The following is a 16,643-nucleotide window of genomic DNA, read 5'->3' as shown; positions in this document are numbered from 1 at the left end:
TGTACGTATGTGTGTACTACTCACTGCGTCTGCACTCTTGAAGTACAGTCTGTAGTTAGTAATGAAGACTTTGCCTTTGACAGGTCCGCTGAATGGACATATGTACATTATGTCTTTGTCTTGGGGGGGGGGGGGAGAAAACGAGCAATATAAGAATGACAAAATAATATACAATGCACACGTACCCACACAAACTCAGAACAAACCATGATGTAAACACTACAGCAAGAAAAGAAAACCTCTTCAAAAGCTGTATTCAACCAGTCTTAAAAATCATCCATATCATCATAAATAACATCGGCAGAAGTGATCCCAGAGGGCGAGTGAGAGCGGAGATAGAGTAATGTTTATTGTTCATTTTTTGATTTCCCTTTAGTTTGTCTATTTCACTTGCTTTGGCAATGTAAACATGTTTCCCGTGCCAATAAAGCCTTGAAGAGGAGAGACAAATTGAGAGAGCGATAGCAACATTATAACTACTCTGGAACAATGCAAGTTGACACGGCTGGGAGAGTTGGTTCCATATTGAGCCTCTCCTGTGACAACCCCAACAGGAATCTCCTCCCTACCACCTCTCTGGTTATATTTTCAGTAAACACTTACACACCACGTTTTGGTGTGGGCGGTATACTGTATATACAGTGCATTCGGAAAGGGTTCAGAACCCTAGACTTTTTCCACATTGTTATTTTACAGCCTTATTCTAAAATTGATGAAGTCGTTATTTTCCCCCTCAATCTACACACACACACAACCAACACCCCATAATGAAAAAACAATAACAGTTTAGAAATGTTAGAAAATGTATTAAAAATATTTCCCGAAATATCACAGACCCTTTACGCAGTACTTCGTTGAAGCACATTTGGCAGCAATTACAGCCTTGAGACTTCCTGAGTACGACGTTACAAGCTTGGCACACCTGTATTTGGGTTGTTTCTCTCATTCTTCTCTGCAGATGCTCTCAAGCTCTGTCAGGTTGGATGGGGATCGTCACATCACAGCTATTTTCAGGTCTCTCCAGAGTTGTTTAATCGGTTTCAAGTCCGGGCTCTGGCTGGGCCACTCAAGGACATTCAGAGACTTGTCCCGAAGCCACTACTGCGTTGTCTTGGCTATGTGCTTAGGGTTGTTGTCCTGTTGGAAGGTGAACCTTCGCCCCAGTCTGAGGTCCTGAGTGCTCTGGAGTAGGTTTTCATCAAGGATCTCTGTACTTTGCTCCTTTCATCTTTCCCTTGATCCTGACTAGTCTCCCTGCCACTGAATCCCTACAGCATGATGCTGCCACCACCATGCTTCACTGTAGGGATGGTGCGGGGTTTCCTCCAGATGTGACTCCAGATGTGATACTTATTTTCCACCATAATTTGCAAATAAATTCATTTAAAAAATCCTACAATGTTTTTTCCTGGATTTATTTCTTCTCATTTTGTCTGTCATAGTTGAAGTGTACTATGATGAAAATTACAGGCCTCTCATCTTTTTAAGTGGGAGAACTTGCACAATTGGTGGCTGACTAAATACCTTACATACAGTGGGGGAAAAGTAAGTTTGACAAATGATTTTTTATACATTTGCAAACATTTCTAAAAAACAGTTTTTGCTTAGTCATTATGGGTTATCGTGTGATGAGAATTTCTTTCTTATAAAATAATGTACAGTGCCAAGAAAAAGTACATGAACCCTTTGGAAATTATGGTGGAAAATTGCAAGATTGTTATTTCATTGCACAGAATAGTGTATTCTGTTAACTACTGTGTGTGTGTTCTACTGAGGATGGGCCTCTGGGAGGAGATTTACAATGTCTTTTGGGTGATAAAACCTAAAGAGCACGAGTTAATGCTTCTGTTCTATACCGTATCAGGGAGAGATGGTTCCAGTTTGGAGTCGGAGGGCCAGACACTGGTCTCTACACAATGAAAATTGTTGACACAGCAGATACCTATAATACATAGCAGAGAGTATCTTTCATACAAATCTTAACCTCGTGACCTATTCTATATATCCGTTGCTCGTCATGTAGGTTGAAAGGGGTGTATCTTGGCTATTTTGTCTCGGAGCTCTCAACGAATCATCTGAGCTAATCATCTGAGCTAATCATCTGAGCTAATCATCTGAGCTAATCATCTGAGCTAATCATCTGAGCTAATCATCTGAGCTAATCATCTGAGCTAATCATCTGAGCTAATCATCTGAGCTAATCATCTGAGCTAATCATCTGAGCTAATCATCTGAGCTAATCATCTGAGCTAATCATCTGAGCTAATCATCTGAGCTAATCATCTGAGCTAATCATCTGAGCTAATCATCTGAGCTAATCATCTGAGCTAATCATCTGAGCGTGAATCGTTGACCAGCCATTATTATCGTAGAGCACTCAATCGATTCACTTTTTATATGTGAGTTGTATTCACAAGCGGCCCAAAGGTCAGGAGGAACTTTGGACCATTCCTCTTTACAAAACTGCTTCAGTTCAGCAATATTCTTGGGATGTCTGGTGTGAACTGCTTTCGAGGTCAAGCCACAACTTTGCAAATCGGGTTGAGGTCAGGACTCTGACTGGGCCACTCCAGAAGGGGTATTTTCTTCTGTTGAAGCCATTCTGTTGATTTACTTCTCTGTTTTGGGTCGTTGTCCTATTGCATCACCAAACTTAATTTGAGTTTCCATTGGCAGACATATCAAGACATTTTGCAGGAGAATGTTAGGCTAAACTTGGGAATTCATTGTGTGTTCCTTCCAAACAACTCAATTGTAGTTTCATCTGTCCACAGAAGGTTTTGCCAGTTGCGCTGTGGAACATCCAGGTGCACCTTTGCCAACTTCAGACATGCAGCAATAGTTTTTTTGGACAGCAGAAGCTTCTTCCGTGGTGTCCTCCCATGAACACCATTCTCGTTTAGTGTTTCACGTATCGTAGACTCGTCAACAGAGATGTTCGCATGTTACAGATATTTCTGTAAGTCTTTAGCTGACATTCTAGGTTTCTTCTTAACCTCACTGAGCATTCTGCGCTGTGCTCTTGCAGTCATCATTGCAGGACTGCTACTCCTAGGGAGAGTAGCGACAGTGCTGAACTTTCTCCATTTATAGACAATGTCTTACTGTGGACTGATGATCAAGACTTTTAGAGATATTTTTGTAACCGTTTCCAGCTTTATGCAAGTCAACAATTCTTAATCTTAGGTCTTCTGTGATCTCTTTTGTTTGAAGCATGGTTCACATCAGGCAATGTTTCTAGTGAATAGCAAACCCAAATTTCTTGAGTGTTTTTTATAGGGCAGAGCAGCTCTAACCAGCCTCTCCAATCTCATTTCATTGATTGGAGTCAGGAGTCCGCTAACGTGGAGTCCAATTAGCTTTTGGAGAAGTCATTAGCCTACCTTTTTCAACCTACACTGTGAATGTTTGTTTAAATGTATTCAATATAGACAAGGAAATACAATAATGTATGTGATATTAGTTTAAGCACACTGTCTGTTGTGACTTAGATGAAGATCAGATCAAATTTGATGACCAATTTAAGGGTTCACATACATTTTACAACAGCAAGAAAAAAAGTATCAATTTTAGAGTAAGGCTGTAACGTAACAAAATGTTGAAAAAGTCGGGGGGTCTGAATACTTTCCGAATGCACTGTAAGTATTCTAAGACACCAACTACTGCAGCTGAATGATGTCACCAAATTTCAAGGCTAGAGAAAAAAAAATGTGAGTTCTTCCTGTTATGAGAAGTTCCTCTAAGACAGCTAGAGAAAGGTTACAAGGCTAAATACAGATCACATTCAAGAAATCCTATATGATGTAACCATCTATGGAATCTGAAACTAACCACTAGTGAGAGTTGCTGTTATGAGAGGTTCCTTTGAGACAGAGAGTGAATCTCAATAATATTTCCTCAATTCTTTATCCCTCTCAAAGCACATTGGAGCAGAAGATCTGAGGCTCCTCCACTCAGATCTTCACCTCCAATACGTTTTGAGGAGCGAGGATGCACACAATCAAGGAAATACAATTGAGATTCACCCAGAAACAGTTTAGAAAACTCACCTATGACTCTCTCCTCTCCGGGCAGTAGGGTGACTGCCAGTGGTTCCATCTTCAGACTCTCTCTGGATGCCTGCCATCAAAACAGACAGTGGAACATTAATAGGGCTCACACACACACACACCTCCTTAAAGAGAAAGATACATACGGCATTTACTTCCTTCTTTGTTCAAAATACACAGGTTAAGACAAGAGGATTCCAATATCTCAACTCAGTGTGCCACCAAGGCGTTATCAATAAACAGTCACAATATGATGCAGAGCTCTATCAGAGTTATACAGCTTGACATCTGCAAGTTCTCGTTCTGGTAAAGTTGTCAATCGGACTACTGTCGTCACCACTATAGATGGCAAGCAAATCAAACAATATTTGGATATAGCCATTTAGTTTTTCCCCGGAGAGTTAGCACGTTAACTAGCCATATTGACGTGATCTGTTATTAGCTAGCTAGCCAATTTGACATGGTCCATCAATTAAGGCTGACCCCATTTAGATTGTTTGGTCGATAGGCTGTTGGTTGACAGAATTTTTTTTAGCAGAGAAGAAGCAAAAAACATGACACTTGTCTGATTCGCATCTGTCTGAGGGGACTAAAATCAATTGTGGAGGCCATGGGGGCGACACAGTCCATCACTTTAAGACACGTGCTACTGAAATTGTATGTGGTTATATCTCATAAGAACAATGGCGCAAGACGAATACAAATTATATTATTTTATAACAAAAAGACATTTATACCGCATTGGATAGCAGCCCCTGTCCTGAAACACACCAGTGCGCTGTTGAATTGGCTTTTCCTAGACCATTTCGCTATGTGCAAAACAGCAAAATTAACCAGAATATTGGCGACAGCAGCAGCGTTAGGAGACGAGAAAACAGCCCTTGCCATAAATTGTCTGAGAAAAGTGAGGAGAGGAAACCTCAACTTAATTAAGTCTATAATCAATAGCCTACATGTTAAATGCCCCTTGAGTTTTTCCACATTTTGTTAAGATCCAGCCTTAAATGTAAAAAAAGTTAAAAAATAAAACCTCAGCAATCTACACACAATACCCCTGAATGACATGCAAATTTTTAAAAATATAAACAGAAATACCTTATTTACATAAGTATTCAGAGCATTTGCTTTATGACTCGAAATTCAGCTCAGTTGCATCCCTATTTCCATTGATCATCCTTGAGATGTTTCTACAACTTGGAGTCCACCTGTGGTAAATTCAATTGATTGGACATTATTTGGAAAGGCACACCTTTCTATATAAGTTCCCACAGTTCACAGTGCATGTCAGAGCAAAAACCAAGCCATGAGGTCAAAGGAATTGTGTCCAAGGCAGGATTGTGTCGAGGCACAGAACTGGGGAAGGGTACCAAAACATTTCTGCAGCATTGAAAGTTCCCAAGAACATAGTGGCCTTTTTATACATTAGCACACAAAAAAAGCCAACTGTACAAAGTTTCAAGCGGTAGCTTGCTAAGTAAACATGATCAGTTAACTTCTGCTGCTTGACAAGCAGCCCCGACAAAGGATGGGAAATTAACATAAACCACTTATACGTGTCAGGTATAGTTGACTTCTATTTTTAGCACTCAAATACAGTGTCTTCAGAAAGTATTCATTCCCCTTCACTTTTTCCACATTGTTTTATTACAGCCTGAATTTAAAATGGATTCAATTGAGATGGAGTATTGTATGTTGGCCAATGACACAATGTCAAAGTGAATTGTTTTTAGAAATGTTTACAAATCAATTAAAAATGAAAAGTTGTGAAATGTCTTGAATCAATAAGTATTCAACCCCTTTGTTAAGGCAAGCCTAAACAAGTTCAGGAGCAAAAATGTGCTTAGGTATTTCTCTGTGAACAAATTAACACAGACTTTCAGCATGCTTATAGAGAAGGGCACTTAACATGTACTGCACTGACACAAATGACTGATGATTGGTTGAAAGAAATTGTTAAGAAGATTGTGCGAACTGTACTGTTAGATTTTAGTGCAGCCTTTGATATTATTGACCATAAGCGGTTGTTGGAGAAAAAAAAAAACTTGCATTATGGCTTTTCAACTTCTGGCATATTGTGGATTCAGCGCTATCTATCAAATATAACTCAAATGGTTTCCTTTAATAGAAGCTTGTCTTATGTCAAATGTAAAGTTTGGTGTACCACAGGGCAGCTCTCTGGGCCCTCTACTCTTTTGTATTTTTACCAATGACGTGCCACAGGCATTGAACAAAGCATGTGTGTCCATGTATGCTGATGACTCAACCATAAACACATCAGCAATCACAGCTAATGAAGTCAAACTCTTAGTAAAGAGTTGGTCAGTTTTAGAATGGGTGGCCAGTAATAAACTGGTCCTGAATAGCTAAAGGCCTGATTCACTCAGTCTCCTCTGAACAGTTGCTGTTGAGATGTGTCTGTTACTTGAACTCTGAAGCATTTATTTAGGCTGCCATTTCTGAGGCTGGTAACTCTAATGAACTTATCCTCTGCAGCAGAGGTAACTCTAGGTCTTCCATTCCTATAGCGGTCATCATGAGAGCCAGTTTCATCATAGCGCTTGATGGTTTTTGCGACTGCACTTGAAGAGACTTTCAAAGTTCTTGAAATGTTCTGGATAGACTGACCTTCATGTCTTAATGTAATGATGGACTGTGGTTTCTCTTTGCTTATTTGAGCCGTTCTTGCCATAATATGGACTTGGGTCTTTTACCAAATAGGGCCATCTTCTGTATACCACCCCTACCTTGTCACAACACAATTGGCTCAAACAAATTAAGTGTTAAGAAATTCCACAAATATCCAGAAAAGGCACAAATGTTAAAGGGAACGCATTCCAGGTGACTACCACATGAAGCTGGTTGAGAGAATAACAAGCGTACGTAAAGCTATATTTGGAGTTGTTTAATACTTTTTTGGTTACTCCATGATTCCATGTGTGATTTCATAGTTTTGATGTCTTCACTATTATTCTACAATGAAAAAAATTGTAATTGTAAAGAAAAACCCTGGAATAAGCAGGTGTCCAAACTCTTGACTGGTACTGTACGCAGTAGGCAATGTATTGTATAACAATCATTTTAATTCCTTTTTTTTGTGGGGGGGGAGGCTTGGGCTCCTAAGCCGATTGTGTATGCATAAGCTCTAATATGTCTATGGGTGTTTTTGAATCAATAATCACCTTAGGAAGCGCTGTCCATATCGTTATGTTAGGCTTTGAAGCAAAATCCACATTGACCATGTTTTACACTCAGCTTCAACCTGCTGTTGATGAACTTTCTTCAAGTTGATCATCACAGTGAGGTGAGCTTTAAAAGCAACATACTGTTTTGATGTGTTTTGTGATTGTAGTTGCATTGATGCCTGAGTGGTTAGAGGGACAATAGAGCCCCGAGTACCAGGCCATTAGAGACCTGATGGTTGTTAGCAAATTGGGTACTACCAAAGTAAGTCCAAAGTGCATAAAAAGGAGATTACTTTGACCTATGGTGATGTGGAATTTTACTGTGGCCCTGACTCATGACTGCCGGGTGTGGCGGTAATATGGTCACCGCAACAGCCTTAGTCCTGGACATCTGAAACTAAGGGCATTGTATTTGGTACAAATCATTCACTACGTTCTAGACCCCAGCTGAATCTGGTAATAAATGGTGTGGCTGTTGAACAAGTTGAGGAGTCTAAATGACTTGGTGTTACCTTAGATTGTAAACTGTCATGTTCAAAACATATAGATTCAATGGATATAAAGATGGGGAGAAGTATGTCCGTAATAAAGAGATGCTCTGCTTTTTTGACATCACATTCCACAAAGCAAGTCCCACTGCCCCTGGTTTTATTAATATAATAATAATAATAATAATAATAATAATAAATGCCATTTAGCGGACGCTTTTATCCAAAGCGACTTACAGTCATGTGTGCATACATTCTACGTATTACACCTGGACTACAGCCCAGTTATATGGTCAAGTACTGAAAAGATGGACATAGGCAAATTACACTTGTCGCAGAACGAAGCAGCACAGGTGGACCTTCGATGTACACAGAGGGCTAAATATTAAGAACATGCATGTCAATCTCTCCTGGCTCAAAGTGGAAGAGAGATTGACTGCATCACTACTTGTCTTTGTGAGTGGTATTGACGTGTTGAAAGCACCGAACTGTCTGTTCAAACAGCTGACACACAGCTCAGACACCCATATAGTACATACCCCCTACCCATATAGTACATACCCCCACAAGACATGCCACCAGGGGTCTCTTCTCAGTCCCCAAGTCCAGAAGAGAGGCTGGGAAACGCACAGCACTACAGAGCCATGACTACATGGAACTCTTACACATCAATTAACTCAAGCTAGCAGTACAATCAGATTTCTTAAAAACATTTCACAGTACAGTACAACACGCACTGTGAAGACACACACACTACAAAACACACATTTTGTAATATTGTATTGTTTTAATATTGTACATTTTTAATAAAGGAGCTGTGCAAATTTGCACAATGTCTTATAATGTATATGCACAATGTCTTGTTTGATGTATTGAATTATTATGATGTAGCCTATTGTTTTATTATGATGTCAGCTACTATTTTATGATGATTTATTGTATTATTATGATGTAGCCTACTGTTTTATTATGATGCATTGTATTATTTATGATGTAGTCTACTGTTATATTATGATGTGTTGTTTTGTTCCTGTTTGGACCGCAGGAAGAGTAACAGCTAACAAAACACAAAATCTTCAGGGATGTACTGTATGCGAGAGTGAGTGAGAGAAAGAAAATGAGGCTACTGTTTAGCATGTGTACATCCGCATCCGCATGCGCAAGAGTGTGTGTGTGTGTGTGTGAGTGAGAGAAAGTGTTTGTGTGTCTAGCAAGGGGCACTGTTTCCTTTGGCGTCTAGCCTCCCTAGGTCTCGACAAAGCCACACTTGTGTCCATAGTACTGTACCTAGCCGTCATTTGTTTTGCATGGAAAACCCTCAACAGTCAATGCTATAAGAGCACTGTTTTTATTGGCCCGCCACTCGAGGACTTCCTGATTCGAGAGCCAATAGGAATGAGTACAGACAGAGGGTGTCTATTGACAAAAACTCTATACCGTGTACACTATCCTGGAAGGCCGAAGGAACGTTTAAAAAGAATTTGAACCAACTGACACATGATCTAAAAAAACTATGTGCAATAAATTGCTTTCATGCTGGTTGCCGGAACTGTACAGACAAGAGTTCCTACATAAGAGCTTTCAACACAGCCGTGAGTAAGACAGCACTACTGCCTATGGATGTTAGGTAGAGCCACCATAACTTATTAATGACAGAAGAGGGTAAGTAGCTAGTAACAGCAGCAACCTAGGAAATGCATGGTTAAAAGGTTTGGTCACTGACTTGAGATTGCAGATGGATCAAAAAAAAAAAATCCCCCTCATCTATCTACACACAATACCCCATAATGACAAAGCGAAAATAGGTTTTTAGAAATTTTTGCAAAGAAAACTTGTGGGGCCAAATAAAATACCCGGTGGCCCACCTACTGGGGATTCCTGGTGTAGAGGGATGTGTGAATGCATACAAGTATGTAAGTGAGAGAGATGAGAGTTTGCATGTATTAGTGTGGACTGGCACCATCATCTTCCCTGCTCAGCCTAACCGCTGAAACAGCTTATTAGATGTGGTCGGTAGTACGGTATCAGTAGAGCTAATAATATATGCTGAAAACCACCAAAAAAAAACATAGAACAGAGAGAGAGTTTGAGAAATAACATGCGAGTATAGAGAGCCCTTTGAATTCAAATAGAGAAAGAGAGAGAAGGGAAAGAGAAGCGAGGAAGAGAGCGAGATCCTTACATTCTGACTAGAGCTGTTCTCCAGGGGGTTATTTGAGCGGTTGTAGACTGGTATTGATGCAGAGGCCATGACTCTACAGGGGAGTGCTTCTTCCACTGACTCTACAGGAGGAGAGAAGATAGGAGAGGAGAGAGGTCAGAGAACAAAACGTAAGATATCAATATTGATTAATAAAGTCATTGGGACTGTTTCCACTCATAGTTATCCCCAAAACGTAGAACCACAGAGGTCTTCACAGATCCACCTGTACCCAAATACCCGAGACCCGATCCAGGACCAGAGAGGGTCCGGATCCAGAATTCTAAATGTCACATTTCTGGGTTGGATAGGATTGTTAATCGCCCAACATATCAGTCCCCGACCTCACTTATGTTCTTGTTGCTGAACGGAAGCAAGTCCCCGCAGCAATGTTCCAACATCTAGTGGAAAGCCTTTCCAGAAGAATGGAGGCTGTTATAGCCGCAAAGGGGGGACAAACCCCATATTAATGCCCATAATGAGATGTGTCTACAACAATGTTTAATGCCTACTTTGAAGAGAACAATTAATTGGGAAGGTGTTTCAGAACAGCCTCAATTCATTGGGGCATGGATTCTACAAAATGTCGAAAGCATTCCACATGGATGCTGGCCCATGCTGACTCCAATGCTTCCCACAGTTATGGCAAGATGGCTGGATGACCTTTGGGTGGTGGACCATTCTTGATAGACATGGGAATCTGTTGAGTGTGAAAAACCCATCAGCGTTGCAGCTCTTGACACACACAAACAGTTGCGCCTGCCACCTGAATGTAGTTAAATCTGGTCAGTCTGTCATGGAAAGTGTTCAGTGCAGGTGTTTCTGAGGTTTGCACACTCAGTGTATATCAACACACACAGCTGTGAATCAAACTGAGGTATATTTAAAAAACACACGGATGTGCAGTTATTCAAATATCCGAACGAACGTTTGTTTTCAGAAACTTGTGTGGGTTTTTCATTTTTGCCCGAGAAATAGGCCTATTTTAATCTGATTTTAACACGGAAAGACTTTTTCCGACATTAAATTAAAATATCCATGTGGTATTGTTACATTCAATAATTTTTTCAGGAACAACATGGAGCTTAGGTGGTAGGCGTAGCCATGAGCATGGTCAATGATGCGGTCGCTGTCCGAAAAATTTAGAGGTCCTCCTGTTGGCTGCAGTGACAAAATGTAGCTGTTTTAAAGCAAATTTCCTGCAATTCTACATATTCTGCTAAGGCTGAAAGAAAAATGTTCAATTATTAATTGAATAAAAAACGTTTTAATGTAGTTTTTATGACGTGCATGGTGCAAACCACAATAAAACATACTGAACAAAGAGAGTTAGCGATATGGAGAAAGTGAGAGGTAGCTTGTTGTTTATGTTGGCCAATCAAAGCAGCTCAATGCAATGCAATAAAATTGCATAATACTTTTTATTTTATTTATTAGAAGTAGGCTAAAACGAGCAACCAACAGGTAGGCTGTTTTATCTGAATGGGGTTGGGGAGAAAGTGCAGCATGTGGCCTCAATTAGCCTAGCTAGCGAGCTTAGCTAGCCTCTACAAGATCGGTGGGTGCCCCGAGGGACAGTTGAGCTAACGCGATTAGGATGAGGTTGTAAGTAACAAGAACATTTCCCAGGACATAGACATATCTTATATTGGCAGAAAGCTTAGATTAGTGTTAATCTAACTGCACTATCCAATTTACAGTAGGTATTAGTGAAATAATACAATGCTATTGTTTGAGGAGAGTGCATTATAATGAACATGAAAAGTTATTAATACATTTTTTTGGCACATTTGGGTATTGATTAGTCTTTTTTCACAGAAATGCAATGGTTCATTGCACATACACTGCTGCCACCTTGTGACCAGAATCTGAATTGCACCTGGGCTGGAATAATAGATTATGGCATTTCTCTAGCATACAAAGAAAAAACATGCAATTTTTTGTACTGTGTTATATTTTCGTACATTAATTTCACATTTCCACAAACTTCAAAGTGTTTCCTTTCAAATGGTATCAAGAATATGCCTATCCTTGCTTCAGGTCCTGAGATACAGGCAGTTAGATTTGGGTATGTCATTTTAGACGAAAATTGAAAAAAAAACTGGCGGATCCTTAACTAGCTTCTCTAGCCTACTCCAGTCAAGACAGTCATTGTTATATTGGATGATAAATAACATTGTGGATGCAACAAATTAGCTAGCCTTGGCTGTAGCAGGGTTGCCTTGGATATCTGATATCCAACAAAAATGTATGATACTATTCATATGGTGAAATTATTTCAAACCCCTGCCCTAACACACACACACACACACACACTACACCACACAAATAAAACCGCTCATCTCAAGGAGCAGCTATTACAGTTTGAAGTAGTGACCACTTGAGTTATATTTAGCATCATATAGCCTAGTTCAGCCTGGTTTACTCCAGCACCGGAATATCAACCAACGGTTGGTTGATGTCAGTTTAACAGGGCAATCCGGGATTCGAAAAATGAACACAGCAGTCAACCTTTTTGGTAAACAGCTGAGGGATGGGGAAATGTAAGTCTAACCACTGTCAAATTCATATGGATGCAAGGACAGACCATCCATGGGAACAAACTGTTCGTTTTAACCATGTTTTGAAACTAAACCGTGTTTATTTAAAATTGAACCTTCATTTAACTAGTTAAGTCAGTTAAGAACAAATTCTTATTTACAACAACGGCCTACACCGGCCAAACCTGAACGACGCTGTGCCAATTGTGTTCCGCCCTATGGGACTCCCAATCACATCCGGTTGTGATACAGCTTATATTTTGGGGGTCAGGTGAGCTAAGCTCATGAGGCATTTATAAGTTACATTCTTCAAATGGATAGGCCTATATATCACTGATTTAAAAGTCAACATTTGGATTTTCCCTTTAAATGCTAAAGGTATAAGTCAAGACAATAATTTAATTGAAAGTGCCAGTCTCTATAGCTGATATAGCAACATCGGGTCACAACATACTGTACCAATGAGGTAGTGATACACTGCGTCGAGACAAAGAGCATCGTTATTTAAAACGTTTGACACACACCCGCCAGACACACACAAACACAGACAAATATATACACTGAACAAAAATATAAACGCAACATGTAAAGTGCTGGTCCCATGTTTCATGAACTGAAATAAGATCTCAGAAATGTTCCACACGCACAGAAAGCTATCAAATGTTGTGCCCAAATGTGTTATTATCCCTGCTAGTGGCATATTAAGAAGCTGATTAAACAGCATAATCATTACACAGGTGCACCTTGTGCTGGGGACAATAAAAGGTCACTCTAAAATGTGCAGTTCTCTCATTTGTTTCCAGAGAATTTTATGTTAATTTCTCAACCATAAGCCGCATCCAACGTCGTTTTAAAGAATATGTCAGTATGTCCAACCGGCCTCACAACCGCAGACCACGTGTAACCATGCCAGGCCACAATTTCCACATCTAGCTGCTTCACCTGCAGGATCGTCAGAGGAGGGAAGGGGTGGTGCTGAGGAGTATTTCTGTCTGTAATAAAGCCCTTTTGTGGGGAAAAACTCATTCTGATTGGCTAGAGCCTAATGAATTTAGGGCCTAATGAATTTAGTGATTTCCTTATATGAACTGTATCTGAGCAACATATTTGAAATGGTTGCATTTATATTTTTGTTCAGAATATTTGACAAGTGACTACCGCCTGGGTGGGAGGCAGTGGGAGACAAGGGGGCTGCCCTAGCTTATCAAGCCTCATCATACAGTACATTACTACAAACTACTCTTATCTATTCAATCCATCACACAAACACAGAGACAGACACAGAAACAGACCTCCCCCCAAAAGGGCTAAATCAATACCTGCATTGTTGTTGATATTATCATACTGTAGGCTGATGCTGCAAGTGGGTCAAACACTGGTTTACATCCAAAATAGCACCATATACCCTACATAGTGCACTACTTTTGACCAGAGTTCTATGGACCCTGGTCAAACTTAGCGCACCATATAGAGAATAGGATGCCATTTGGGTCAAGCATTCTGTCCTATATTCTGGTTACCTCTTTTGGATGAATGCAATATTAAAAACCATTTGGATACATTTATGTGCTAAAAAATATCCACACGAGGTCTGTAACGTTAATGATTCAATAATGTTCCTTTCAAGCTCTGAGATTATTATCACGATGACTTTTATGGTCGATGCTAATATGATACAATGCATGACAACCTCCCCACTTTCCATTTGTGTCAGTGTGAGTGGCAAATACTGTAGCAACTAAGTAGCACTAGCACGGGACTGTCACAAGTGAAGTCAGACTTTCAATGCAGAAATATGGGAAACGAAGTGTTTTGAATTGAAACCATATCACGCTAAAGTTACTCATCTCGGGAACGTTTTGTATTCTAACTGACTTTACTTGTAATTCCTGCTTGCTGACTAGCCCGATCCCCCCGAAAATCAAGTGAGGTGAAGGAGAAATGGAATGCAAAACTAGCTTCAATGTTGCGCTGAAAGAAAATAAAAAACGTTCTGCTTCAATACTAGACATTACGGCTCAAATAACATTGTAAACACAAAAAATAACCACCAACTGAAAGCAATGTTTACAAAATAAAGGCTTCAAACACACGATAAGACAACTTTTACAACTTTGCCCCCCATTCCAGCAAGAGCGCAAAGCCAAAACTCGAGCCAGTGCATCACATCCATAGAATGAGCTCGCGAGCATCGACCAGGAAATAGCGAAGGCCCAAACACAAACCGACAGCTACTTTAGAACACAACGGCGAACGTTTCTCTCGTCTCAGCACAACATAACATCAACCAACAGCTGCCGAAAAGCCCACCCAATTTATTCGCCGCGGTATTTTTTATCGTAATTTGTATTACTTACACACAAACTGCAATTCTCCGTTCCTGGATTTGTCAGTCTGTTTTGCACCGCTCTCTCAGGAATAACTTCACCCAGAGTCACGTGCGGAGCTGTCATGACGCGGATTGGACGATTGTCAAATTGGACCCTGCTAAGACTTTCGGGATTTGTAGGCAATCACTGGTTTGTACTTTGTAAATATATTTCCAGCTATAACGGTTTATGAATATTTTTTTAACACGGCATGTAGATTCAGTTTGTATTAATGTGTTTATTGGTATGGGGTAGGCCGTCATTGTAAATAACCATTTGTTCTTAACTGACTTGTCTAGTTAAAAAAAGGTAAAATATCTATTTTTAAGATGGACAATCAATTTATATTGTTTTCTATTGAAATATGACAGGCCTACAGTAGATTTGTTGTGGGCCATCTGAGTTTACACTTCCCCTATCTATCTTATCTTATCCTAACCCCTCGCCCATTAGGCCTATTACTCAGCAATATTTACATTAGACACAGGAAGCCTGAGTGTAACCCCTCATCCAATATAGGCCTAGGCATTAGCCTATTAGACCACTGTCAATGCAAAGTCACAGATGTCAACAGGGTCTTCAAATTGGCAAATCCTCTTACATGCTGTGAAATTAATCAGGGAAAATATAGAATAGTAGCATATGTTCACATACTCTTAACTTCTTATGGCTGGGGGCAGTATTGAGTAGTTTGGATGAATAAGGTGCCCAGAGGTGGTCGAGAGTAAACTGCCTGCTACTCAGTCGCAGAAGCTAAGATATGCATATTATTAGTATATTTGGATAGAAAACACTATGGAGTTTCTGTGAGTATAACAGAACTCATATGGCAGACAAGAACCTAAGACCGGCTCGGTCCTCCCCTCCCGCTCCGTGGCTTGACGACTCATTGCGAGCTCACAGAACAGGGCTCCGGGCAGCCGAGCGGAAATGGAGGAAAACTCGCCTCCCTGCGGACCTGGCATCCTTTCACTCCCTCCTCTCTACATTTTCCTCCTCTGTCTCTGCTGCTAAAGCCACTTTCTACCACTCTAAATTCCAAGCATCTGCCTCTAACCCTAGGAAGCTCTTTGCCACCTTCTCCTCCCTCCTGAATCCTCCTCCCCCTCCCCCCCTCCTCCCTCTCTGCAGATGACTTTGTCAACCATTTTGAAAAGAAGGTCGACAACATCCGATCCTCGTTTGCGAAGTAAAACGACACCGCTGGTTCTGCTCACACTGCCCTACCCTGTGCTCTGACCTCTGTCTCCCCTCTCTCTCCAGATGAAATCTCGCGTCTTGTGACGGCCGGCCGCCCAACAACCTGCCCGCTCGACCCCATCCCCTCCTCTCTTCTCCAGACCATTTCCGGAGACCTTCTCCCTTACCTCACCTCGCTCATCAACTTATCCCTGACCGCTGGCTACGTCCCTTCCGTCTTCAAGAGAGCGAGAGTTGCACCCCTTCTGAAAAAACCTACACTCGATCCCTCCGATGTCAACAACTACAGACCAGTATCCCTTCTTTCTTTTCTCTCCAAAACTCTTGAACGTGCCGTCCTTGGTCAGCTCTCCCGCTATCTCTCTCAGAATGACCTTCTTGATCCAAATCAGTCAGGTTTCAAGACTAGTCATTCAACTGAGACTGCTCTTCTCTGTATCACGGAGGCGCTCCGCACCACTAAAGCTAACTCTCTCTCCTCTGCTCTCATCCTTCTAGACCTATCGGCTGCCTTCGATACTGTGAACCATCAGATCCTCCTCTCCACCCTCTCCGAGTTGGGCATCTCCGGCGCGGCCCACGCTTGGATTGCGTCCTACCTGACAGGTCGCTCCT

General features: G+C 40.9%; 1 protein-coding gene across 2 annotated transcripts in view; it reads right to left on the bottom strand.

The window, feature by feature from the left end:
* The window catches only part of LOC124013781 (myotubularin-like), a 54,984-nt gene extending 40,037 nt beyond the window's left edge, over window positions 1-14,947 (bottom strand). For both annotated transcript variants that reach the window (XM_046328291.1, XM_046328293.1), the window contains exons 1-4: window positions 14,817-14,947; window positions 9,902-10,002; window positions 4,050-4,119; window positions 25-119 (exon numbers count right to left, since the gene is read on the bottom strand). In XM_046328291.1, coding sequence (XP_046184247.1) covers window positions 25-119; window positions 4,050-4,119; window positions 9,902-9,970 — 234 coding nt within the window. In that variant the 5' untranslated portion in view covers window positions 9,971-10,002; window positions 14,817-14,947. The remainder of the gene's footprint in view (window positions 1-24; window positions 120-4,049; window positions 4,120-9,901; window positions 10,003-14,816) is intronic.
* Between the last annotated feature and the right edge of the window lie 1,696 nt (window positions 14,948-16,643).

The sequence above is a fragment of the Oncorhynchus gorbuscha genome, linkage group LG25 (genome assembly GCF_021184085.1).
Source record: "Oncorhynchus gorbuscha isolate QuinsamMale2020 ecotype Even-year linkage group LG25, OgorEven_v1.0, whole genome shotgun sequence".
Classification (NCBI taxonomy): domain Eukaryota; kingdom Metazoa; phylum Chordata; class Actinopteri; order Salmoniformes; family Salmonidae; genus Oncorhynchus; species Oncorhynchus gorbuscha.
This window is presented reverse-complemented; position numbering and strand designations above follow the sequence as displayed.